This window comes from Protomyctophum bolini (assembly GCF_963924005.1).
Source record: "Protomyctophum bolini genome assembly, chromosome: 7".
Lineage (NCBI taxonomy): Eukaryota > Metazoa > Chordata > Actinopteri > Myctophiformes > Myctophidae > Protomyctophum > Protomyctophum bolini.
The window spans coordinates 7,495,915-7,522,358 of record NC_137868.1 but is presented as its reverse complement, the minus strand read 5'-3'; the positions used below and the strand labels follow the sequence as shown (position 1 = coordinate 7,522,358).

The 26,444-nt window shown below is 42.9% G+C and overlaps 1 protein-coding gene across 3 annotated transcripts; it reads left to right on the top strand.

The window, feature by feature from the left end:
• The first annotated feature begins 485 nt into the window (after positions 1–485).
• On the top strand, positions 486–25,856 carry fzd6 (frizzled class receptor 6). Of its 3 annotated transcripts, XR_013964397.1 has the most exons (12): positions 486–617; positions 1,923–2,190; positions 2,984–3,168; positions 14,434–14,630; positions 16,098–16,280; positions 16,363–16,771; positions 17,354–17,773; positions 18,395–18,543; positions 20,289–20,403; positions 20,529–20,860; positions 23,244–24,822; positions 24,885–25,856. XR_013964397.1 is itself a non-coding variant. In XM_080768696.1 (11 exons), the coding sequence occupies exons 3-11, from the start codon at positions 2,989–2,991 to the stop codon at positions 23,407–23,409; spliced, it is 2,151 nt and encodes a 716-aa protein (XP_080624822.1). In that variant the 5' UTR covers positions 486–617; positions 1,923–2,190; positions 2,984–2,988; the 3' UTR covers positions 23,410–25,856. The 3 variants fall into 3 exon arrangements, 2 of the variants coding, with proteins under 2 accessions (XP_080624822.1, XP_080624823.1); XM_080768696.1 differs by having other exon boundaries at positions 23,244–25,856; XM_080768697.1 differs by lacking the exons at positions 23,244–24,822; positions 24,885–25,856 and adding an exon at positions 22,617–23,226.
• Positions 25,857–26,444: the final 588 nt, after the last annotated feature.

Below are 26,444 nucleotides of genomic sequence, written 5' to 3'. Positions count from 1 at the left end.
CTTTATTATTTCAAGAAGAACCTAAAATGTCGTAGGCTATGCAGGGACAGGAGTCACTTTTGTTTAAACTTCTCACTACCTCATCATCGAGTCAGCGGTTAATTGCCAAACAAGGTAGTATATTTATTTCGTTGTTTTCAGTTACAGTTTATTTTATTTAGTGTTTGCTATTTTTGTAGTTTTTATATAAAGGCTTTAAAATGAATAAATAAAATTAGACTATAACAGTGGTTATCAAGTGGGGTCTGGGGACGGGGAGGGCCAAATACATTTAATTTGGCTGTCTGTGACTGTCTGACTCTGACATGAAAAAGTTGAGAACCCACTGGACTACAAAAATATATATCTATGACTACAATAACCTGTTGCCTAACAACCAACCAGCCAATCACAGCATGACCGCCCCATAGGCTATGGGATGTAGGGGTGGCAAGCAAATCAATCATTCACCCAAAGGCGGAGATTCTCTGTACGCGTAGTGTGTGTGTGACTGTGTGTGTGTGTGTATGTGTGTGTGTCGGAGCAAAAACATTTGCACGCTCAAAAACAAGCTAAAGTAACTGCCCCGAGAGAGCTATCAATGTAGCGGACTATTACACACACTCGCGGAGTCGAGGGTAAGAGCTTTCCTCACGTTTTATTTGGGGCTGTAAACTTTATTTTGGTCCAGAAACTATCACCCAGCAGGCCCCACTGTAAACTGTCGAGGCAGGGAACTTTGTTATTCTCCATGCCCGAACTTTGGTGTCCCGACTTGGGGGTGGAATAATGGTTGTATATTAGCCCCAGCGTTTGACCCTGGGTCAGGATGTTTACCAGGAAGATATTGATATGGAAGCTGTTAAATATGTTTTAGTGTCCGTCTGTGAGTCTCTCTGACATGCTTGTTACTAGGTTGTACGCGCATACCAGCCTTTGTCGTAAAATGTGTATGTTCTTGTTAATGATTTGTCAGTTCAACACTCTTTCACATCCAACGTTACACTAACATAGTGTAGATGTTTAGTTTACCTCGTTAAATAGCCCCTTTTGACTCGAGTGTTGCAGTGGGGTTTCTAAATGGCCCACACTAATGCATGTTAAACTCCTAAAACCCTTGACTATTAATTCAGTATATTGATATGAACTCTGCTGTTTTCCTTTGAACTGTCTATGACTGATTGTTAGGGATAATTGCCTGTGTGCGCGTGTGTGTGTGTGCGCGCGTGTGTGTGTGTGTGTGTGTGAGTGTGAGAAAAGCCCGATACTTTAATGAGAAGCCTGCATCAAACAAACAAGCTGAGACGTATTCTTATTGAATCAGTCGTTTATTCCCCACCCTGTATTTAATGCATCGACTTTGTGCTCTGGGAAAAAAAAGGATTGACTTGTGTTTTGAAATACCCTTTGAACCAGTTCTGTAACACTGACATGTAAATGTAACGAACACCCAGAATCAAGGGCAATCTGAACCACTGATGCTTTGGAATGCCCCAATGACTAAGAGCTATTAAAGTCAGCTAACATAACAGTAACCTGTTGTAGACACAGCAGGCAGCCTGGCAGGCATAAGAAGCCAAACTATTCTATTTTACCATATGCTAACATAATTAAAGCATGCTGTTTTAGGGGATTTGTGAGCTGTATGTAATGCAATCCCAAACTTTAAGACTGATCTTCTTAAATCATGGCTTCAGAGACTCTTTCGGTGTGCCTTTTGTTGAGGGTTGCTTGTCTTATGTGTATTGTTCTTAACTGTGTATAGGAGGCTATATTAATACTAGTTAATTAATACTAGTTAGTTGTTTTTGAAACAAGCCGTTTCGAGCCTTGTTGTACTTTTGTGTGACGCTGTAGTATGATCATGTAGTAACACAGTTAAACAACTAACACAGTTAAAATATGCCTAACAACCACGACAACACAACATTGTGTCTACCCAGAGGCTCATGCTGAACACACACGGGGGCTGATGGGAGGAGTGTTCTACCTGCCAGCTCTCCCAGCGTTGCCACAGAGATGACCCCCCCAGGCCATGTGGAATGCGGATGAAAGTCAAGTGAGCCTGCAGTGGAATCCAACACTTTGGGCCAACATATCCTCCTTTCTGAAGCCAGGCAGAGAAACTTGACCCGGTCCGTACCAGTGGAGGAACGCAACCGCAGTACATTTACTCAAGTACTCTACTTAAGAAGAAGTGCAAGTTTTGAGGTAACTTTACACTTTATACTTGAGCGAGCATTTAAACATTTCTGTAGTTTAGTTTTCTACTCCACTACATCGCAGAGGAAGATGTTGTGCTCTTTTTTTAACGATTATTTGCCAGCTTTAGTTACTAGTTTGCAGATTGAGATTATGAATTTAAAAAAAATATGTACGTTTAACAACTGAAGCCCCGGGCCATTTTATACTTCGGCTGTTTGAGATTAGATATATTTCTTTTACAAATTTGGACAAATTATTATTCTTTCTTTCTTTCTTTTTTCGTCTTTTTTAATCAAATTGTAAATATAGGAGTTTTACTTTACTTATTGTAACAGAGTATTTGTATGTTGTGGTATTGCAAAAAAATACAATACAATCTGACTACTTCTTCCACCACTGTTTAGTAGTGCTGCACAGTTCTTGCTCAAATTCTTCAGATTTTTCGATTTCCCCCACAAGAATTGAGATCACCATTCTCACACGGTTCTCATTCTTCCCGTGAAAATATTCATTGTCTTTAGTCTGTAGTTGCTGAACATTACCATATTCAAAATGTGGCATCTGGAGCCAACTACTGTGGCCATTCTGAAAAAAGGCTTATAAACTGATTTTGAAAATAAAAAGCAATGCTTCTTTATTCCAAAACTAGGGATGCACCATTATTGAAATGTTGGCCTCGGCCCATATCCCAACATAATCTGTTTATCTGTTTAAGGCCAATAAATATCGTCCGATACCGATGTGTTTGCCGATGAATCTCCCATCACCACTAAAACCCAAACCTCTGCACCCCGTGCAGCCTCCATGATGCTGCTGTCTGGACCACTGTGGCTGCTGTGCCTCCTACCACTGATGGACGCCCACAGCCTGTTCACCTGTGAGCCAATCAGAGTCCACCGCTGCCACGGGATGCCGTACAACATGACCTTCTTTCCCAACATGATGGACCACTATGACCAGGACATCGCCGCCAGCAAGATGGAGGTGAGATTTATTATACACTGGATTTCATTCTTTTGCTTTCTCAGTCAGTAGAGCACTCGGCTTTTCGACAAGGTCATGGGTTCGATCCCGGGCACACAGGCACCGCCAACTCAGCGTATGAGAAGCACGGCTTGATGTTGTGCGGTAAGTACTGGTAGTAAGTACTGGGAGCTGATGGTAGGTGTTGCGCTCCACCTCAGCAATCCATCTCCCAGAGGTCTAGCGCATTGAGACAGGGATGGACTCCCACAGAGTCTGATACTGATACCGACAATAAGCCTTTCTGGCTGACGTACTTACTTTTGCTCTTACCCCTTTTTCTCCCATGCCAATTCATTCCGACCCGCACTTATTTTGTGTGTGTTGCCACTGCTGTTGTATGTACAGTCTAACCTGGACTTCATCGCGTGTGTGTGTGTGTGTGTGTGTGTGTGTGTGCGTGTGTGTGTGTGTGTGAGTGTGAGTGTGTGTATGCATTTGTGCGAGCAAGAATGACAAACGCATGTTAAGAGAGAGAGAGAGGGGACAGCATGTGACAAACTTAAGGTTGTGAGTTCAATTTGTGACTGAGGTCTCATGATGTTTTGAAGACAATATAAGTGCCTCTTTTTTTTACACATCCTAATGAGACCATAAAAAAAGTCAGAATGTAAAAAAAAAAAAAAGACTGCCCTTCCCCCAAAAAGAATTGTGGGGGACTTAAAAAGTAGCCTAAACACAGTCTTATTTACACATGACTTGTGTCCTTGGAGAGTAGATACAGGGGACGGAGGGAGAGAAACTCGAGAGAGGGCTATAGGCTACACAAAGACACTTATGTATACCTGGAAACTACGCAGTACTAGTACCTGAGTTGAATGACGTTTTGGCATGGATGTGGTTGTCACGGGCTGACCTTGGCTCTCACTGGAACTGTTTGGGTTGCCCCAAAAGTGTAAACGACACTCGTTGGCACTTTGGTAGATAAAAAAAACGAAACAACGACAACACTCTAATTCCTTTAAAGAGTCAGTGCCAGTGAACCACAGGCTTAAGGTCTACTTTCCGCTAAAGCCTGTATCCATATAGGTCTGTGTTTCCAAATTGTATGAGTGGTCTGTGTTATGGTGGGGGGAAAAAAAACAAGGAATAATAACTACGGTACTACAAATAGATACAATGTCACATATAGGCAGGGTTCTGGAAGGCCTCTCCCATTGCCAGTGATTTTAGATTGGATAATAGTTGAACCTTGAGTCTTGGCACCCCCCAAAAAAACGCCAGGGTTTGGTTACACCCTGGTATTTGACGAGTAAGATGTGTTACCGTGACTGACGGAAGAAACAACATTGTTCTGAGGGAGTCTTTGTGTTTGTGTCTGGCAGAAGTCTATGGCTTCTTATTTCACTGCAAACTTGGCCGAAGGGAATCTTTCCCACTTTGTTGTGTGGGGCCTTTGATTTGTGGAGGAAGGGGAGAGGGAGACACACCCAGATGCAAACACAATGGTTTTCCTGCATACTGTGCGCAGAGAATCTCTCTCTCTCTCTCCCTCTCTCCTCTCTCCTCTCTCCTCTCTCTCTCTCTCTCTCTCTCTCTCTCTCTCTCTCTCTCTCTCTCTCTCTCTCTCTCACACACACACACACATGTCCACCAGTCTTTGTCTCCTAGGTGACAGCCAGGTATACATACAGTACACTGCCCTACATTCAAGGCTACATATGTACTATACATAACTCTGTTTGAACTATGCCATGATTTATTGTACAGCCCCTGTAGACTGGTCCGTTACTGGGTCCGTGTTTAGAACAGCATATCAGTAGGGTTTTCCGGTGGATGGCTAACCTCTTCCACTCCGTCCACATTATTCCACCAGTGGCTGGCACCTTTGGAAATGCTTTCTGAGGCACTTCAGTAGGAGAATAATGGAAAAAGTCAATTGACTTATATATATATATATATACACCGTATATAATATATATATTATATACTGCCGCAGAAAACGGGAGAGCTATGTCAAGTAGTTCTAAAGGTATTTGTTTTGAAAAGGGAGTGTCTGACCAATGTCTAAAATCGTATAAATCCTCAAAGCACTTTAGTGTGAAACTCACACAGTTGCGGATTTTGCCTTTTTTAAAACGAGTTGACTTGACTTCTGCCCCTGATCCTGGCTGGATGTTTCTGAAATGACTAGCTTTTTTTTTTTACAGTAGCTCTGCCATAAAGAAAATAAAAGTCAGTGTGAGCAAGAAGAGCTCTTTGAGACGGAGTTTGGGACCTCCGCAGGAGAGAGACAAGGAGTCTCACTGTTGGAGGGAGAAAAACCAACCCGTGGCCCCTGAGAGACTGGGGCCACTGCCAGACTGGAGTCTAGGAAAAGGAAGCATTGAATAGTAACTTTGTTCGATTTACGCTGTGTTGATTGTAGGAGCGTGCGTGTGTGCGTGTGTGTGTGTGTGTGTGTGTGTGTGTGTGTGTGTGTGTGTGTGTGTGTGTGTGTGTGTGTGTGTGTGTGTGTGTGTGTGTGTGTTTACGTTGGAGTAAATATTAGCTGTAGGGATTGTAACGGAGTCGATGCATTCGTCTACTCTATGCATTGCTAATCTGAACGTGAATAATAACACATGCAAACGAGTTTCTAAAGCGATGTGAGCCGACTACGTCAATACAGCTATTATAATTACTGATGGCTCGATAAGGTGATGATGGATTATATTGTTTGTTTTTAACCCTTGATAAGATCTCTTCATTTTGACCACTGACGACAACAACAGCAACAACAACAGAACTAAAAACAACCGACTCAATCGGCATAAAATACTATACTATAAGCCTCTCTGGTGAAATCAACCGTAGTTATTGTCTAAAAGGAATCCGTTCATATAATTAGTGTGGTTGCCCAACAGGGCAACCAGACTCTTGTAATTGTAACACTTTATTCCACTTATTGTGGGCTCGCTACAGCGAGCACACACTAGTTATTGCCAGCCTATGTTTACTTATTTATTTATTCCACCCTTTTTTTTGACACACTACTACTTCCACATACTTTATGCTAGAAATGTAGTTCAAACTTCAAACTGTTCAGCTCTTTGAAGTGATTGTGGCTTGTATTTTTATTTTTACAAAGTTTTATACTTTTTATACTTTTTAACTTTTTAACTTTTTTTTACATTCTTTATAATGAGAGTCGATGGAAGAAAGGTCCCATTTTTCACAGTTAACTTTTTTGAGCTCCTATTACTCCGTCATACTTTCACTTTGAAACTTCATTCAAACTTTATAATGTTCATCTATCTTTGAACTTTCATTGGTGAAAAAGTAGTTTTGAAAAAGTTTATACTTTTTAAAATATTTATTTTATTACTTACTTTATTCATAGTTTTTCCCTCCCATTGACAATGTATGGGATTTATCTCTAAATCAACCTCACTTTTGCAGCCTCATTACTCTGGCATACTTTGTCGTAGAAACGTGATTTAAACTTTAGAACGCTCACACGACTCTGGAATTTTTCGTGGTTCAAACCGTATTCGAATACGTTAAACGGTTTTTCCAAAATCGCAGTTCAATCGCAGGCCGTTTCGCGTAATTAGTGCCATTTTAGAGTGCGGGCCTTCTTTGACTAGAGTGTGGAGACTGAAATTCTTTCCTTGAAAATTTACCAAACAAATTGTCGTCCCGGCCAAAGTATTCATTTTACACGCATGTTCTTTTGTCATTTTGTAGCCACACATGTCCTCTTTCACACAATGTGACCACCAAAGCACAGAGACATACAGAATGTGAACTACGGCCTTTTAAGTGACACAAAAACAGTCAATCTGCTCATTGACCTCCATTGTATAATTCTTACGAGGAAATTATCGCGCTGACAATTCTTAACTCGCTCTTATAACCACATTTTCGTACCAACACCACAATCGCACATGGTGTACCTCAATATCTCAGGCCACTCACAGCGAAAAAAATATTTGCATTCGACTTTTACTTTTTGCGATAGAGCAATTTGTTCGGGGCATAGTTTCCTCCATCCAGGACCATTGAAATCTCCCAGTCATAGTGCTGGCAAGTAGTAGAACTCTTTTTACTTCCACAGCTGAGACATATAAGGGCTTAATTACAGGGCTTGACATTAAAGTTACAAGATCTCAATGAGTTGCTCTGCGATACCTTGTGAGCTTGTAGGTCTGCTATTTGTGCAATTAGGCTAGACACATGCAAGTGCACGCACGCACGCACGCACGCACACACACCCTGTCTTCGCACGCACGCACGCACGCACGCACACACACACACACCCTGTCTTCCTATTGGCTGGCCTTTACACAGCTCTCGCAAGAGCACGCACGCACACACGCACACACACACCCTGTCTTCCTATTGGCTGGCCTTTACACAGCTCTCGCAAGCGCACGCACGCACGCACGCACGCACGCACGCACGCACGCACGCAAAAAAAATGAAAACTTTTTTTTTCTTTTTTTTTTTTTTTCAAATTTTTTTTTGAAAAAAATTGAAAAAAATTGAAAGAAAATGAAAAAAATGAAAAAAATGGAAAAAAAATGAAAAAAATGAAAAAAATGAAAAAATTGAAAAAATTGAAAAAAATGAAAAAATTGAAAACTTAAAAAAAAAAAAAAACTTATTAGGAAAAAAAATCATTTTTTTTTTTTTTTTACCTTTAAAGAAAAACTTTTAAAAACACTTCTACAACTTCCACATACTTTATTCCGCTTTATGCAGTTATTTATGCTTAAACTATAGTTTTTCCAATTTTTCATACTTTTTAAAACTTTTACTTCAGCTTTAATACATTTTCTACTTTTGTTTACAATATGCTACAGTCCCGAAATTTTGATTATGGATTTAGACCACCAATGGGAACACTATTACTCCGGTCCCCGAGTTTCAAACTTGACACGGCAAAAACTTTATACATTGCAATTTATGCGAGCCCACGCAGTTTCTACAGGAACTGCCTTTCTAGTTGTGGGCTCGCTACAGCGAGCACACACTAGTTATTGCCAGCCTATGTTTACTTATTTATTTATTCCACCCTTTTTTTTGACACACTACTACTTCCACATACTTTATGCTAGAAATTTAGTTCAAACTTCAAACTGTTCAGCTCTTTGAAGTGATTGTGGCTTGTATTTTTATTTTTACAAAGTTTTATACTTTTTATACTTTTTAACTTTTTAACTTTTTTTTACATTCTTTATAATGAGAGTCGATGGAAGAAAGGTCCCATTTTTCACAGTTAACTTTTTTGAGCTCCTATTACTCAGTCATACTTTCACTTTGAAACTTCATTCAAACTTTATAATGTTCATCTATCTTTGAACTTTCATTGGTGAAAAAGTTGTTTTGAAAAGGTTTATACTTTTTAAAATATTTAACTTTATTTATAGTTTTTCCCTCCCATTGACAATGTATGGGATTTATCTCTAAATCAAGCTCACTTTTGCAGCCTCATTACTCTGGCATACTTTGTCGTAGAAACGTGATTTAAACTTTAGAACGCTCACACGACTCTGGACTCTGGACGGTTCAAACCGTATTCGAATACGTTAAACGGTTTTTCCGAAATCGCAGTTCAATCGCAGGCCGTTTCGCGTAATTAGTGCCATTTTAGAGTGCGGGCCTTCTTTGACTAGAGTGTGGAGACTGAAATTCTTTCCTTGAAAATTTACCAAACAAATTGTCGTCCCGGCCAAAGTATTCATTTTACACGCATGTTCTTTTGTCATTTTGTAGCCACACATGTCCTCTTTCACACAATGTGACCACCAAAGCACAGAGACATACAGAATGTGAACTACGGCCTTTTAAGTGACACAAAAACAGTCAATCTGCTCATTGACCTCCATTGTATAATTCTTACGAGGAAATTATCGCGCTGACAATTCTTAACTCGCTCTTATAACCACATTTTCAATCGTACCAACACCACAATCGCACATGGTGTACCTCAATATCTCAGGCCACTCACAGCGGAAAAAATATTTGCATTCGACTTTTACTTTTTGCGATAGAGCAATTTGTTCGGGGCATAGTTTCCTCCATCCAGGACCATTGAAATCTCCCAGTCATAGTGCTGGCAAGTAGTAGAACTCTTTTTACTTCCACAGCTGAGACATATAAGGGCTTAATTACAGGGCTGACATTAAAGTTACAAGATCTCAATGAGTTGCTCTGCGATACCTTGTGAGCTTGTAGGTCTGCTATTTGTGCAATTAGGCTAGACACATGCAAGTGCACGCACGCACACACACACACACCCTGTCTTCGCACGCACGCACGCACGCACACAAACACCCTGTCTTCCTATTGGCTGGCCTTTACACAGCTCTCGCAAGCGCACGCACGCACGCACGCACGCACGCACACACACACACACCCTGTCTTCGCACGCACGCACACACACACCCTGTCTTCCTATTGGCTGGCCTTTACACAGCTCTCGCAAGAGCACGCACGCACACACGCACACACACACCCTGTCTTCCTATTGGCTGGCCTTTACACAGCTCTCGCAAGCGCACGCACGCACGCACGCACGTACGCACGCACGCAAGAAAATGAAAACTTTTTTTTTTTTTTTTTTTTTTTTTTAAATTAAAAATTGAAAAAAATGAAAAAAATGAAAAAAATGAAAAAAATTGAAAAAATTGAAAAAATTGAAAAAATTGAAAAAAAATGAAAAAAAATAAAACATTGAAAAAATTTGAAAAAATTGAAAACTTAAAAAAAAAAAAAACTTATTAAGAAAAAACTTGATTTTTTTTTAATAAAGTTTTTTTTTTTTTTTACCTTTAAAGAAAAACTTTTTAAAACACTTCCACAACTTCCACATACTTTATTCCGCTTTATGCAGTTATTTATGCTTAAACTATAGTTTTTCCAAATGTTCATACTTTTTAAAACTTTTACTTCAGCTTTAATACATGTTCTACTTTTGTTTACAATATGCTACAGTCCCGAAATTTTGATTATGGATTTAGACCACCAATGGGAACACTATTACTCCGGTCCCCGAGTTTCAAACTTGACACGGCAAAAACTTTATACATTGCAATTTATGCGAGCCCACGCAGTTTCTACAGGAACTGCCTTTCTAGTTATTTGTGGGCTCGCTACAGCGAGCACACACTAGTTATTGCCAGCCTATGTTTACTTATTTATTTATTCCACCCTTTTTTTTGACACACTACTACTTCCACATACTTTATGCTAGAAATTTAGTTCAAACTTCAAACTGTTCAGCTCTTTGAAGTGATTGTGGCTTGTATTTTTATTTTTACAAAGTTTTATACTTTTTATACTTTTTAACTTTTTAACTTTTTTTTACATTCTTTATAATGAGAGTCGATGGAAGAAAGGTCCCATTTTTCACAGTTAACTTTTTTGAGCTCCTATTACTCCGTCATACTTTCACTTTGAAACTTCATTCAAACTTTATAATGTTCATCTATCTTTGAACTTTCATTGGTGAAAAAGTTGTTTTGAAAAGGTTTATACTTTTTAAAATATTTAACTTTATTTATAGTTTTTCCCTCCCATTGACAATGTATGGGATTTATCTCTAAATCAAGCTCACTTTTGCAGCCTCATTACTCTGGCATACTTTGTCGTAGAAACGTGATTTAAACTTTAGAACGCTCACACGACTCTGGACTCTGGACGGTTCAAACCGTATTCGAATACGTTAAACGGTTTTTCCGAAATCGCAGTTCAATCGCAGGCCGTTTCGCGTAATTAGTGCCATTTTAGAGTGCGGGCCTTCTTTGACTAGAGTGTGGAGACTGAAATTCTTTCCTTGAAAATTTACCAAACAAATTGTCGTCCCGGCCAAAGTATTCATTTTACACGCATGTTCTTTTGTCATTTTGTAGCCACACATGTCCTCTTTCACACAATGTGACCACCAAAGCACAGAGACATACAGAATGTGAACTACGGCCTTTTAAGTGACACAAAAACAGTCAATCTGCTCATTGACCTCCATTGTATAATTCTTACGAGGAAATTATCGCGCTGACAATTCTTAACTCGCTCTTATAACCACATTTTCAATCGTACCAACACCACAATCGCACATGGTGTACCTCAATATCTCAGGCCACTCACAGCGGAAAAAATATTTGCATTCGACTTTTACTTTTTGCGATAGAGCAATTTGTTCGGGGCATAGTTTCCTCCATCCAGGACCATTGAAATCTCCCAGTCATAGTGCTGGCAAGTAGTAGAACTCTTTTTACTTCCACAGCTGAGACATATAAGGGCTTAATTACAGGGCTGACATTAAAGTTACAAGATCTCAATGAGTTGCTCTGCGATACCTTGTGAGCTTGTAGGTCTGCTATTTGTGCAATTAGGCTAGACACATGCAAGTGCACGCACGCACGCACGCACACACACACACACCCTGTCTTCGCACGCACGCACGCACACAAACACCCTGTCTTCCTATTGGCTGGCCTTTACACAGCTCTCGCAAGCGCACGCGCGCGCGCACGCACGCACGCACACACACACACACCCTGTCTTCGCACGCACGCACGCACACACACACCCTGTCTTCCTATTGGCTGGCCTTTACACAGCTCTCGCAAGAGCACGCACACACACACGCACACACACACCCTGTCTTCCTATTGGCTGGCCTTTACACAGCTCTCGCAAGCGCACGCACGCACGCACGCACGCACGTACGCACGCATGCACGCAAAAAAATGAAAACTTTTTTTTTTTTTTTTTTTGATTTTTTTTTTTAAAAAAATTAAAAAATGAAAAAAATGAAAAAAATGAAAAAAATTGAAAAAATTGAAAAAAATTGAAAAAAAATGAAAAAAAATAAAACATTGAAAAAATTTGAAAAAATTGAAAACTTAAAAAAAAAAAAAAACTTATTAAGAAAAAACTTGATTTTTTTTTAATAAAGTTTTTTTTTTTTTTTACCTTTAAAGAAAAACTTTTTAAAACACTTCCACAACTTCCACATACTTTATTCCGCTTTATGCAGTTATTTATGCTTAAACTATAGTTTTTCCAAATGTTCATACTTTTTAAAACTTTTACTTCAGCTTTAATACATGTTCTACTTTTGTTTACAATATGCTACAGTCCCGAAATTTTGATTATGGATTTAGACCACCAATGGGAACACTATTACTCCGGTCCCCGAGTTTCAAACTTGACACGGCAAAAACTTTATACATTGCAATTTATGCGAGCCCACGCAGTTTCTACAGGAACTGCCTTTCTAGTTATTATTTTTCTTCCACTAGTCTTTATTTTGACGCACTACCCCTCCCTCAGTTTTGACTGTACGCACTTGAGCCATATGTCAAATTGACCGGATAAATCGGGAATCGATGGCGTGTACTTTGCTAAGAGAAATGTTGTATAGTTTAATTGATATGAATTTATTAGTGAATTAAATTATCCCATTGACTTCAATGGAAAAATGCAAAAAATCACATTCAAGTATTTTTCCCTCTGAGACTGTAAGCACTATAGTTACAAAACTTGGAGGAATATTTCCTAATTATCACTAAAATTAATTAAAAATATATATTTTTAGGTCGGCCTCATGGTGGCGCTATAACAGCCCACTTTACCTTTTGGCTCATAACTCTTGAACCGTATGTCGTAAAATCAAAATGATTTTTTCCCTGGATTCCTTGGGTCATGACGCATCACCCCAAATAGGCCACGCCCATGTCCGCCATGATGGATTTTCCGCCATTTTGAATTTTGTCCAAAACACACTTTTTGCTTTTCCTCCTACAGATTTTGTCCAAATCTCACAAAAATCTGTACACGTGATCTCTGGACCCATCCGATTCAAACACCAACGCAGATTTTCGGTAGTGCGTATCGTTCGGCCGTAATCGTCTTCCGAAGTCAGTAGGAGGGGCCTATATCACGAAAAATGCCATAAATCACGAACGGAATGTCCAATCCATCCAAAATTTGAATCACATATCCGGGGTGGGTCGTTCAACCGAGTTCCAAAAGCAATTCCATTTTCATCCATAGGGGGCGCCGCAAACGCGATAAATGTAACCGTTTGTCGGAAAACCAGAATTTCGGGGGTTAAATCCCCTCCGAATTACTTACACACGATCTAAGGTGTGACTTGAAACTGTAACAGGCTGGCAATATCAGTGGGAGGGGTATATATATGTAAGCCACTGCGGCAACCACACTCTGCAATTTTTTAAAATTGCGACCTCTCCGAGGTTGTCTAGTTGGGATTGCTTTGGTGCAGCGACGTCGACTGCAAGGGAGGTTTTATTTTTCATTCATGTTGTCTTGCCACCAGTTAACGTTAATCCACATTTAATCCTTTGTACATGCAGTGCACATGTCATAGAAACACTACAACACTGTGGCAGAGCTAACCTATCAACAGCTCTCTCCTCCAGCCTTCCTGGCTAGTCGCTGTATGTTTCCAAACAGCTATGCAGTCATTTCCTGGTGCTCCATTCCCACCACTCCCCTCGGGTTCCCTTCGCTCTTCCACAAATCTGTCGAAACGGAAGAATATGTGAAAGGACTCCTTTGTGTGGCACTTATAGAACAGTAACACTGCTCAGCAGCTCCCAGTGTTCACTTTACTGTAGAGATCAACTCCCTGTTTGTTTCTTGTGCTGATCTTGTGTTCGTATATCGTTGCTGTCGGGAAGACGTTTCTTATCTCCATGTTTTTAACTTCTTGTGTTTCTTGGTGAATTAACGCACAGCGTCAAAAGTAGCAGCCCTGAAAGCTCAAAACGTGTCTCGAAGCGGTTCGCTTTGAGCTTGTCTATCTGCTACTTTTGCTATTTTTTAATTTGGATGCTGAAAAGTAAAAGTTCTGGACATGAGAGGTTTCCACCCGATAGATAGAAGGGTGAAATCAGCCCTCGACTGCTTCTGACAGAATTCCCATCTGATTACCCTCCCCATATTCCTGTCAGAAATACACGCAAAAACACTTTTGAGATTTTCAAGTTGTCCTTGATTCAGAAAAGTTTAGGAACTAGAACCACTGACTTTGACGTGAGTGGATGGGAAGACCCCTGGCCGGTGTAGTTGTAATGCAAGGGTGAAGTCCAAAACTCTTACTCTTAGCAGATCTACAAGCTCAAGCTTGTAGATCTGCCACATTTGATGCTTTAGTGTGACGCTGCCGTGTGATCAAGTAGGGCATTCATTAAAAAAAACAACACACCAATGATATGAGAGCATTCTACCTGGACTGAACATCAACATTCTGTTTCTGACCCCATGTAGCCGTTCATGCCCCTGGCCAAGCTGCGCTGCTCGCCAGACGTGCACCACTTCCTGTGCCAGGCCTTCATCCCGGCGTGCACGGAGGAGAACATGGTGATCCAGCCCTGCAGAGAGACGTGCCAGACCGTGCTCTCCGACTGCAGGAACGACAGCGTCACCTTCGGCATCTCCTGGCCCCCCGAGCTGCAGTGTGACAAGTAAGAAGATCACACCGATCGTTCATCATCACCCAATATGCACAGACAGGACCCCATGGATTCAAGTTCTCAGTCGCCACGACTCCTTTCAGTCATTTGGATTCCACAGAAGCCAGCGTTGCCTCTGTGAAAGCACGCTGCGCACCGAACATAGCAGATCTAACAAGCTCACAACGCGTTGCAGCGTGACGCGTTGTGAGCTTGTTGTAAGCTTGTTGCGAACGCAGTGAGCACTTACTATGAGACCTAGCAGATCATGTCTGTCTGTCCGTGTGTCTGTCTGTCTGTGTGTCTGTCCCGCTATCCAAATATGGAGTGTGTTGCATCAGCAATCACTCAGCTCCATATATGGGCACAAAAGGGGCCAGGTCCACATATACAGTAACAGCGGGACAGACACACAGACAGACAGACAGACAGACAGACAGACATGATCTGCAGGGTCTCAGCTGCGTTCGCTTCCCGCGTTTGCGCGTCTTACTGGTTATATTGGCTATTTTCGGTCATTACTAGTTATTTTACGATGAAAGAGTATTCGTATGAAGTGATCAAACTAACAATAGAATACAAGTTTAGAAGTATCTTCCAGAAACATGAATGGTCTTCAGCTGGTCGGCCTAAAACATCATCATTACATTTTCAGTCTTTTCACAGATTTTATTTAGCTTGATTCCATGATGTGACTCGCACAACCTGCTGGTGAATGAATCTCTGACACGTATAAGATGAGACCTTTTTTGATCCTGAGTGGGAAATTAAGTCGGCAAAAGCAGCACAGCAGTTGAGAATTGAGATACAGTTACAGAGCAAGAGAGAATACTGTAGCTTCAACAGGATAAGGACATCACACACACACACACACACACACACACACACACACACACACACACACACACACACACACACACACACACATCGACTCTGTTGTCAATCTCTACAGCTAATATTTACCATCGTAAGTTAGGCTTGCGCACACACACACACACAATACTAATAATACACACAGAAGCCATGCCGGATTGTGTCCGGCATGTAACTGTTGTCACTTTAGGGCTAGATAGAATGGTTACATATTAGCATTATTTGGCATATTGTGATATGATACAATGACAATCAGGAATTTCCTTTGTGATCAATACTTGTTTTTCCAGCTTGGATTCTATCTCATATTTAGCATAGTTAGAAGCCCAAGCTACTGAACGTGATGTTCTTGTGTGGTCTCACCCTGTAGACTGGACCTGTGTACTGAAGGTGATGTTGTTGTGTGGTCTCACCCTGTAGACTGGACCTGTGTAGAACGTGATGTTCTTGTGTGGTCTCACCCTGTAGACTGGACCTGTGTACTGAAGGTGATGTTGTTGTGTGGTCTCACCCTGTAGACTGGACCTGTGTAGAACGTGATGTTCTTGTGTGGTCTCACCCTGTAGACTGGACCTGTGTGATGTTTTATGTGGTCTCACCCTGTAGACTGGACCTGTGTAGTCCCGTGGGAGGTTCGGTCAGCCCTCCGACCACTCCAAAGAGCTCTCCGTCCGCTAAGAGGGACCTGGGCTTCTGGTGCCCGCTGCCGCTGAAGACCAAGCCTGGCCTCGGCTCCTCCTTCCTGGGCGCCCAGGACTGTGCACCGCCCTGCTCCAACATGTACTTCAGGTAGGGAATTATCCATTTAACTGATTAATTTCTTAACTATTGGTTTTATCACTATTAACCATTAACATCCGTCTAACTTCAGGCCCCACGAGATCGACTTCGCCAAGAGCTTCATCGGCGTGTGCTCTGTGGTGTGCCTGGCCGCCACCCTCTTCACCTTCCTCACCTTCCTCATCGACGTCAAGCGCTTCCGCTACCCGGAGAGGCCCATCATCTTCTACGCCGTGTGCTACAGCGTGGTGTCGCTCTGCTACTTCCTGGGCTTCCTGCTGGGGAACAAGGCGGCGTGCACCGGGGGTGGTGGGGCGCCTCATGGCGGCGGTGGCGTGGACACGGTGGTGCTGGGCTCCCAGAGTAAAGGCTGCACGCTGCTCTTCATGTTGCTCTACTTCTTCTCCATGGCCGGCATGGTGTGGTGGGTCATCCTCACCATCACCTGGTTCCTGGCCGCCGGGCCCAAGTGGAGCTGTGAGGCCATAGAGAAGAAAGCGGTAGGGGCCCCCCCATGTTTTATATGTAACTGTGAGAGAGACAAAGACCACTTGGCGGCTGTGGCTCAGGAGGCAGAGCAGGTCGTCCAATGATCCATGGGTCGGCGGTTCGAATCCCGGCTCCTCCTGTCCACATGTTGAAGTGTCCTTGGGCAAGACACTGAACCCCACACTGCCTCCAATGAGTCGGTTGGTGTGAGCTCGCCACCACTGGTGTGGGAAGTGAGGACGCTGGCGTCGACTGTTCGCCGCTTCACCTCCCAATGTATGAATGAATGGACCATTGTAAAGCGCTTTGAGCACTTGGAAAAGCGCTATAAAAATGCAATTCATTATTGGTTGGTGACCTGATACAACCTCAACATACATTAAAGTGTAAAAGCTTGCTCAATTTACAGTACTGAGGAAAAGACATGAATTGCTCTAGCAATCGTATTGCTCTAGCAATCGTATTATTATAATTATTAATGTTTTTGGTAGCTATTCTTACTCCATGACGGAATATACGTGACTTCCTATATCTCCGGTTCCAGAGAGTCTGGTCGTGCTGACGTGACTCCTTGTCGTCCTGTCCTGTAACAGGTGTGGTTCCACACGGCGGCCTGGGGCCTCCCCGGGGCGCTGACGGTCCTCCTGCTGGCGCTGAACAAGGTGGAGGGAGACAACATCAGCGGCGTGTGCTTCGTGGGCCTGTACGACGTGGCCGCGCTGCGCTACTTCGTGCTGGCGCCGCTGTGCGTGGGCGTGCTGGCCGGCCTGTCGCTGCTCCTCGCCGGCATCGTGTCGCTCAACCACGTGCGCCAGGTCATCCAGCACGACGAGCGCAACCAGGAGAAGCTGAAGAAGTTCATGATCCGCATCGGCGTGTTCAGCGGCCTCTACCTGGTGCCCCTGGTCACGCTGCTGGCCTGCTACAGCTACGAGCAGAGCCAGCGCCAAGCCTGGGAGCAGACCTGGATCAACGACCGCTGCCAGGAGTACAGCATCCCCTGCTCGCAGAAGGTAAAGTAAAACTGTAATGTAATGTATTGATTTAAGTTCAGTAGTAGTGGTTAGTGTATATAGAACTAGAAGGCCACACGCCTAAAACAATTCCAGGTCTACAACGTGTTACATTGTGACATGTAAGCTAGTAGGTATCGTTACTCTGCATGGCCACACCCATTGTGCAGTACTCAATCGCGTATATCTGATGTACTCGTTGTACCCGTTGTCAGCTCCTCGTGCTTCGCGTTCTGCTTCATGTTAAGCCGACAGCTCGCGTTGGCCAGGGGTGTGCTGAAGGGTTTTGGGTTTTGAAGCTGCACACACACGTCCTCCACGTGCACATGCGTGCCCGCGAGAGTCGTCAACGAGCGTTCAATTCCCAGATAACCGATCGAAGTTATGCCCAGGACACACAGACTCAGTAATTCATGAATTAATAGATAACGGATAGATATACTGTATGTACAATACTACATGCTGAACAACAGCGTGAAAACAATCAAAGAAAGGAAATGAAAGAGGGGAAGAAGAAGCTCGAGCAAATGGAAAGGAAGGGATTTGTGTGCTCCTGTTTTAAAAATACAAACGGACCGTTGGGGAAAACATAACACTATGTGCTTGTTTCCTCTCTTTCAGACAATGGAGTACGAGCGTCCCGATCTGTCCCTGTTCCTGGTGAAGTATCTGATGACGCTGGTGGTGGGACTGTCCGGAGTGTTCTGGGTCAGCAGCAAGAAGACCTGCTCAGAGTGGGGCTACTTCTTCAACAGGACCCGCAAGACAGAGTGAGACGGCTGCTCTTTTTAACATGGCATAAGAATAACATGTCACTCGTGTTTGCTTGGTCACTGATCCAGAACAGTGTTTCTCTAACGTTTTCATTTCAAGAACAGCATTCGTGGTCGTTCGTCGTGTCATTCGTCTGGTGTAGCTTCAAACGGGCAAGATCATTTTAATGCCGTGGATATACGGTTGGAATGGAATGTTTGTGCGTGTACTGTAGTTGATTCAAGATTCAAGATCAAGATTGCTTTATTTGTCATTCTTTCCAACTGCAGCAGCAGAAAAAAACGAAATTACGTTTCTCCTAGTTAAAAGACAACACAGGCTCATACAATAATAAATATAACAAGTGCAAGACAATACTTTGAATATAAATAAGTCCTAAAAAACTACAGGAATCCACAGCCAGATAAATAGAATATAGAGTTCATGTCATCAGTTCATGTCCTATTGATTTATTTATTAGGTAATTAACCACATTAACCCTAATCCCACGCATGTCATTATAGGCCCAATGAAAAGCTTATGCTTGCTTCATACACAGTGTACACCGCCCTGTATCATGTGGACAAAATAACAGATCTAGAAGGTCTCGAGTAACGCACCGAGCTGCGAGCCGCCCCGTGTCCGAAACGGTTGAGAAATGACAGAGTTACCGTGTGGGGGTCCCTCTACTGTACTGTACTGTCACTGTACTATACTGGCACACCCGAAATCACCATATATACAGTTAAAATGTGCGTGTGTGTTTGTGTGTGTGTTAGGTTACGCACAGGTGGTGAAAAACAACCATGTCTTCGTGCTCAGACGCACCCAGCCAGCCACCCAGGCAGGCAGCCACCCACAGGTCCCACACACATAGTCACTTAAGGAAGTGGTTGCACCACTTAAAAATTCAAAGTGCTCTCTCTGTATATTTCGTTCCTTTCATTTGGTATATAGATCGCAAGTGTCCTGCCTCTCTATGAAAGGGTATCACGCGAAAACAGAAGTTTGGGAAATTGGATTAATTAAATAGACTTGGACTGAACCACGGCAAAATCACATTGGAAATGACACCCATCTATCATTTAATTGCCTTTCATTTGGTTGACGCAAGTATCAGCATGTGTTACTGATTATGGGGAATCTTACATTATTTAAATCCATGACATATTTTGCTGCGTAATGCCGGTGATGCGCTGAACGAGGGAATTGCGCACGATGCGCCCGCCTTGTCACAAATATAATAACTTCTTTGACTAGACAATTAAACACAATGAGCACAAGGAATTGACACTCTGATTATGGGAAAATTACAATCATGAAGATCTGTGTAGAATTAAGAGAGACCTACGTATGAGCTGCAGTGAATGTCCTGCGTTGAGGCAGCTCCAAATCAGGAGCCATTCTTTTATCAAACGGATTGGCATTACGGGTGGTTTGAAGAGGAGCTTTCCGTTGTCCTAAACCTGTGTGCATCAACACGCCTACAGACACACCTCCACCCGCAAATATAGGTGTCGGCAAAATGAATAGTGGGTTGTGTGGCTGCAAGATAACGTTTACGCAACAGTGGAAGCGCCTAAATGCGTAATTCACAGAAAATGTTTTATTACTTGTGGATAAAGAATGCCGTACGATGGAGCCCCCAAACTGGGACCCAAAGCTCTGGGTGGATCTCTGTTGGTTGTAAAGTGTCTTGAGACAACTTGTTGTGATTTGAATTGAATTGAATTGAAAATGATGTGTTCTCTGTGGTCCACAGCCCCATCAGCGAGAGCCGTAGGGTGCTGCAGGAGTCCTGCGAGTTCTTCCTGAAACACAACAGTCGCGTGCAGCACAAGAAGAAGCACCACACCCCTGGCTCTCACAAACTCAAGGTCAGTGCTACTGGAGGACGTTCTCCAATTTTTGGAAACGTATAAATATTCATTAACGCACGATTACGAAATTGTACAGTACTCAAATGTACTTATATGTTTGCTTTACGCCCCGACCGCTCAAGGTCATCTCCAAGTCCATGGGGACCAGCACCGGCGGTCCGCCGACCAACGCCTCGGGCACCCCCACCACCACCACCGCCAACCAGGGCACCTCCGCCGTCAGCAACCAAGACCTCCGGCTCCACGGCTCCCTGTCCGAGCCCAGGGGCTCTTCTGAGGCCTCGGGCAGGGAGCACCTGGACAGGGCGGCCTCCGGACGCGCCTCCAGGCGAGGAGGGGACAGGGAGAGGGAGGGAGGCCTGCACCGGGAGGCCGTCGAGAGACGAAGCAAGGCGGGAAGCTCCAGCAAGATCAGCAGCCGCTCGGAGAGCTTCCAGCGAGTGGCGGACGGAAGGTAAGGCAGTGATAGGAGAGCCTGGGTTCCAGCCTGATTCGCTGCGCTCCGTGGATTTGTATTGTCACTTCGTTACTCAGTCTGGCCAGCAGGCAGCAGACTCGCATTTCATAACATCACCTGTGGGTTGAGTTTAGTGAATGATAAGGGGACATTGCAGGACCACAGCAGTAGCTGTGTGGGGTGAGTTTAGTGAATGATAAGGGGACGTTGCAGGACAACAGCAGTAGCTGTGTGGGGTGAGTTTAGTGAATGATAAGGGGACATTGCAGGACAACAGCAGTAGCTGTGTGGGGTGAGTTTAGTGAATGATAAGGGGACATTGCAGGACAACAGCAGTAGCTGTGTGGGGTGAGTTTAGTGAATGATAAGGGGACATTGCAGGACCACAGCAGTAGCTGTGTGGGGTGAGTTTAGTGAATGATAAGGGGACGTCTCAGGACAACAGCAGTAGCTGTGTGGGGTGAGTTTAGTGAATGATAAGGGGACGTTGCAGGACAACAGCAGTAGCTGTGTGGGGTGAGTTTAGTGAATGATAAGGGGACGTCTCAGGACAACAGCAGTAGCTGTGTGGGGTGAGTTTAGTGAATGATAAAGGGACATTGCAGGACAACAGCAGTAGCTGTGTGGGGTGAGTTTAGTGAATGATAAGGGGACGTTGCAGGACAACAGCAGTAGCTGTGTGGGGTGAGTTTAGTGAATGATAAAGGGACATTGCAGGACAACAGCAGTAGCTGTGTGGGGTGAGTTTAGTGAATGATAAAGGGACATTGCAGGACAACAGCAGTAGCTGTGTGGGGTGAGTTTAGTGAATGATAAGGGGACGTTGCAGGACCACAGCAGTAGCTGTGTGGGGTGAGTTTAGTGAATGATAAGGGGACGTCTCAGGACAACAGCAGTAGCTGTGTGGGGTGAGTTTAGTGAATGATAAGGGGACGTTGCAGGACAACAGCAGTAGCTGTGTGGGGTGAGTTTAGTGAATGATAAAGGGACGTTGCAGGACAACAGCAGTAGCTGTGTGGGGTGAGTTTAGTGAATGATAAAGGGACGTTGCAGGGCAACAGCAGTAGCTGTGCGGTGCGCATTGACACGACGTCACCACATTAACCCACCACAGATTAGAAGCCACGGTTCCAGTTCATCCTTTTACATGTCCCGCCTATCTTGGATATAGGACCCTTTCCAGACTGAGTAGCGAGTGACAAAACAGATTGACAGAACGCATCGATTCAAGCTGGAAGAACCCAGGCTATAGGGACAGGGGAGGTATTAGGTGTTTTATTGTATTTTTGTATCTGTTGTATTTGAGAAACCTCTCATCTCCATAGTCTAACTATTTCTTCTTTTTTTAAATGAACATCTTACGTGATCTTACTACAGACAACATTGGAACTGGAACACTGGAACCTTCTCTGAACTGATTTTGTTTTAGCCAAAAAAAAAAATCAATTGCCCTACTGTAACTTAAATGCTGTATCCAACCACCTAGGAAAATAATGAATGATTAGTGATCACTATACTAATGTTTGAATAGTGGACACACAGTTGGAAGGCAAAATAAGTAGTCTGTACAGTGTACACTGTACAGTAGTACACTGTCTTCTTGGGATTTATGGGTGCCATGTTTCAGCATATGCTTTTACCTTGTAATGTTATGCCGCCCTATACATCTAACATGTGTTGGTGAACTCCCTTCAATGCTAGACGTTATACTCTTGGCCTCATGGCATAATTTCCATCCATGTCACCGTTTAAGGGTTTCAGAAAAGAAGAAAAATGACTATCCGTCTAAAGGTAGCTCTCCACCACACCGACGGCGTCGGCGGCGGTAAGTGTTGGAAAAGCGTCTGTTGCCGAAAACCTGCTCTTGAATGGACGGTGGGTACGAGTCGCGTCGGGTCGCACGTTGTAGGGAAGCGTCGAAAGCTTCGACCGCCAGATAGCAGTGGGCTTGTTGTTGGAAGAAAGCCATAGGCTATTTTTAGAACCGTAGTAGCCATCTGTCGGTGTCGGTTCTCAGGTCAACCTTTTTCTCACACCTTCCAGCCGGCTGATCTCCTGACTTCACTCGACTGCCAGACTAGTCTGTAGCAATCTGTAGTACCGTAGTCTGTTTGGTGGAGAGCTACCTTGAGTCGTCTCTTTGACTTTGGCAGAATGTGTTTTTAATCTGCCTAACTCTATTCTCCTAACGCTGCTGATTCACCGTGCATTATAGCCTATCAGAATGCTTTTTACATTCCGAAATCACTATCTGCCTAAGTCATCTCTTCGACTTTAAAGGTAGACAGTGATTTTGGAACAGCGACAAAAAGTGTCTACCATGACGATATCTGTAAACGTTAATAAAAATCCTTAAATATCTCACAATGGTTTTTTTTAGGATGACTCCCAAGAGTGACCTATCGGAGGCCAGACACGCTCCCATTGGACCTCAGCATTCAGCTTTAAGCCTATCGCACAGCAGCAGCAACATCAAAGGCTCCGGCTCACACCTCGCACGGCCCGTACCAGAGGAGAGCAGGAACAACAAGGACAACAGCTGTTGAGACACCAAATCACACATTTCAAGTGCCGAACCACAAGTCGTCCACTCATGACCACAAATTGTGCTTCCAAACTAAATGCCAGACGCCAGAGGGTTAAGGAAATTAAGCCAATTTTATTTCAAGGCCCTCCATAACTCTGAGAGTGTACAAATGGAACCAAATGGACCCGCAAGGGTCGATTTGGAACCCCCTCAAGGATCCCAGAGGGGTCTCCGCTGGACCCCCCACTTGTAAGAACCATTGAACTAAGTAAGCAGAGAGAGAATTGGCACTACAAACCAAGTGAGAGTTTGCGCTATTTTTTTTATTTTAATTTTTATGTTAGGACATAGAGAACGCTGTATTGTAGTAAGTAGACTTGTATTTCACAGCCAAATCTCGTACTTCAAGTATTTACAACGTGGGCATCATTATTTTTATGCCGCCGTGTTCGGAGGAGAGAGTCTGTACGCCGTCACACGCCGCCGACGCTAACCGAAAATATGAGTCTACAATGTTACGAGCTCACAACACGTCACAGAGTCTACAATGTTACGAGCTCACAACACGTCACCGTGTGTTGTGGACTTTTCTTCGGTGTGCGACACACTATACCACGGAGTATAAAACAAGCCTTACGGGCCTTTCAAACAGGCAGCGATTAATGCGCCTAGTAATTCATTTTCAATTTATTACTGTACGCACGGAGAAGTCGAGGGGCGACAACGCAACCGTACTTATGTGGGCGAGGCCCCCGTGAAATTGTCGCACGCGTGCTTGTTTAGTGCACACACTCTGTGCTGCTGACCAGACCTGGATTCTGTTTAGCTTTGGGCCGCACAGTGCAAAGATGAATAACGAAGCCTTTCTGTGGCATTGCTGTTTTGTTTGCTGTAAAAGAACCAATTTTGATGCATATTAATTAAAAAAAGCTATACATTTTGTAGACGTATATGTCATACAGTTGTATACTGCACACTGGTAAACGGATGCAATATTTATGTAAATAATATTTTATTTTTTAGAACTCAAAGTCTGTCACTGGACTATAGTCTCTACACTGAGTGCTTTGATGAGAGAAGTCAGGATATTTGCCAAACAGTCAACTTAAAAGTCTTACTGTGGTGTGGTAAGACAACATGGTGTTGTCAGAAGACGGTTAAGTCTAGAAATGTGTGTTTTTTTTTCTTTCATGGAAAAACATGTTCATATTGTCTAGTTCATACTTTAGAGACTGTGCTGATATACTGTGGTTTCTGTCGCTACAGTGTTTTGTCTTTTTTCTACATAAAATGCTGTAAATATGTGTTTTTTTTAGGTGATTTTATTGCCATCGGTTCCATGTCCTGTGAATTTGGGGAAATATGGCTTTATAGATTGTCCTAAAGAATGTTCTTTTTTTTTTTTTTTTTTTACAACAATTGCTTTACATGTGTGGTTATTACTGTACATGGTTATTCCCAGTGGTGGCAATTAGCCAAGTACATTTACTCTAGTACTTATTCCCAGTGGTGGCAATTAGCCAAGTACATTTACTCTAGTACTGTACCTAAGTACAATTGTTAGGTACTTTTAACTTGAGTATTTCCACTTTTCAATACTTTACACTACATGTCAGAAGGAAATATTGTACTTTTTACTCCAAAACTACTTGAAAATGTACTTTACATGTTATTTTTGCAGATTTGGATCATTGCTATTATTTTTTACACGTGACGTGAACCACTTAAGCCCTATTTTATACTTTGGCGACACGGAAATGTAAGTACTTTTACTTTGGTATTGAAAGCTTATTTTGATACAAATAGTTTTGTACTTAACTCGGTAAAATCTGGAACACATGGCATTTTACTAGAGTAGCTTATTCTTTAGATATTGTGGTATTGCAACTTTTACGTAAAGTTAAAAACAAAACTGAGTATTTCTTCCACCACTGGTTATTCCATGCGTCCATTCTTGTTGGGAGTTTTCATATGCAATTCAAATTGGATCAATCTGCGGCATGGTGAAACAAGTCTTGCACTACAGAATCATCTAGTACGTCATTTTACACATAATTGAATGTTCACATGAGATTGACAGGCGACCATAAACGATCTCTTGTAAGTATTTTCACAATTTATTTTCTGTTTATTTGAAAACCATACTTCATACACACTGTTCTATGCTGTGTGTGTGTGTACATATGTAGGGGTTTGAGGTCCACATACCTTTCCTTCCATCATTTGGTCCTGTTGTGTTTGAAAGACAACATCAGGACAATCCAGTTACACTTGATAAAGGGAATATCATCTATTTCATGAAATACTTTTCTATTGTACCATTCTAGATGACCTCTAGACTTAGTGTAGTTTAGCTATGAAATGCTCTTTAATGTCAGTTTTTGAATCTTTTTACTCTTTGTAATGTAAACCGCATTTGAATTTTGTATCTGTGTCTTTTTAATAAACTATTGACTCATGAAAAAAGTGTTTCCTGGTGTAGTGGTCTTGTCATACAGTACCTACAGTATATGGAATGAAATGCATGGCAAACACTCCCAACGCTTTGCTTCAAGCAGAACATTATTCTTTGGTAAGATACTTGAAATATCTCGGTAAATAAAAACCAGCTGTGAAATGGTTGCCACGTGTGACCCAGAACAAAGTCTAGGACCCACCCATCACCCTAGTGGTCCTGTACAGAACAAAGTCTAGGACCCACCCATCACCCTAGTGGTCCTGTACAGAGTCTAGGACCCACCCATCACCCTAGTGGTCCTGTATAGGACCCACCCATCACCCTAGTGGTCCTGTATAGGACCCACCCATCACCCTAGTGGTCCTGTACAGCAAAATGTCACGGAAATCACTGTCAATGTGTTCATGATTTGCAGCATTTTGTTTGAAACGGAGCACTACTGCGAATTTAGCCAATCAGGATGGAGTCTGAAAAATCTGAAAGACATGTTTCGTTGAATGGCTCTAGAGAGACTGTACCAATTTGTGTGATGTTTGGACAAAATCTGTAGGCCATAGGTGTACTGTCAAAACATTTGTTTTGCACAAAGCGGCCTC

What these genes read in the sequence shown, in the direction of transcription:
- fzd6 (XM_080768696.1), top strand. Translation starts at nt 2,989, where the DNA reads ATGATGCTGCTGTCTGGACCACTGTGGCTGCTGTGCCTCCTACCACTG. An exon ending in AGGCCATAGAGAAGAAAGCG is followed by an intron (nt 16,772 to 17,353) that starts GTAGGGGCCCCC and finishes GTCCTGTAACAG; the next exon opens with GTGTGGTTCCACACGGCGGC. An exon ending in GCATCCCCTGCTCGCAGAAG is followed by an intron (nt 17,774 to 18,394) that starts GTAAAGTAAAAC and finishes CCTCTCTTTCAG; the next exon opens with ACAATGGAGTACGAGCGTCC.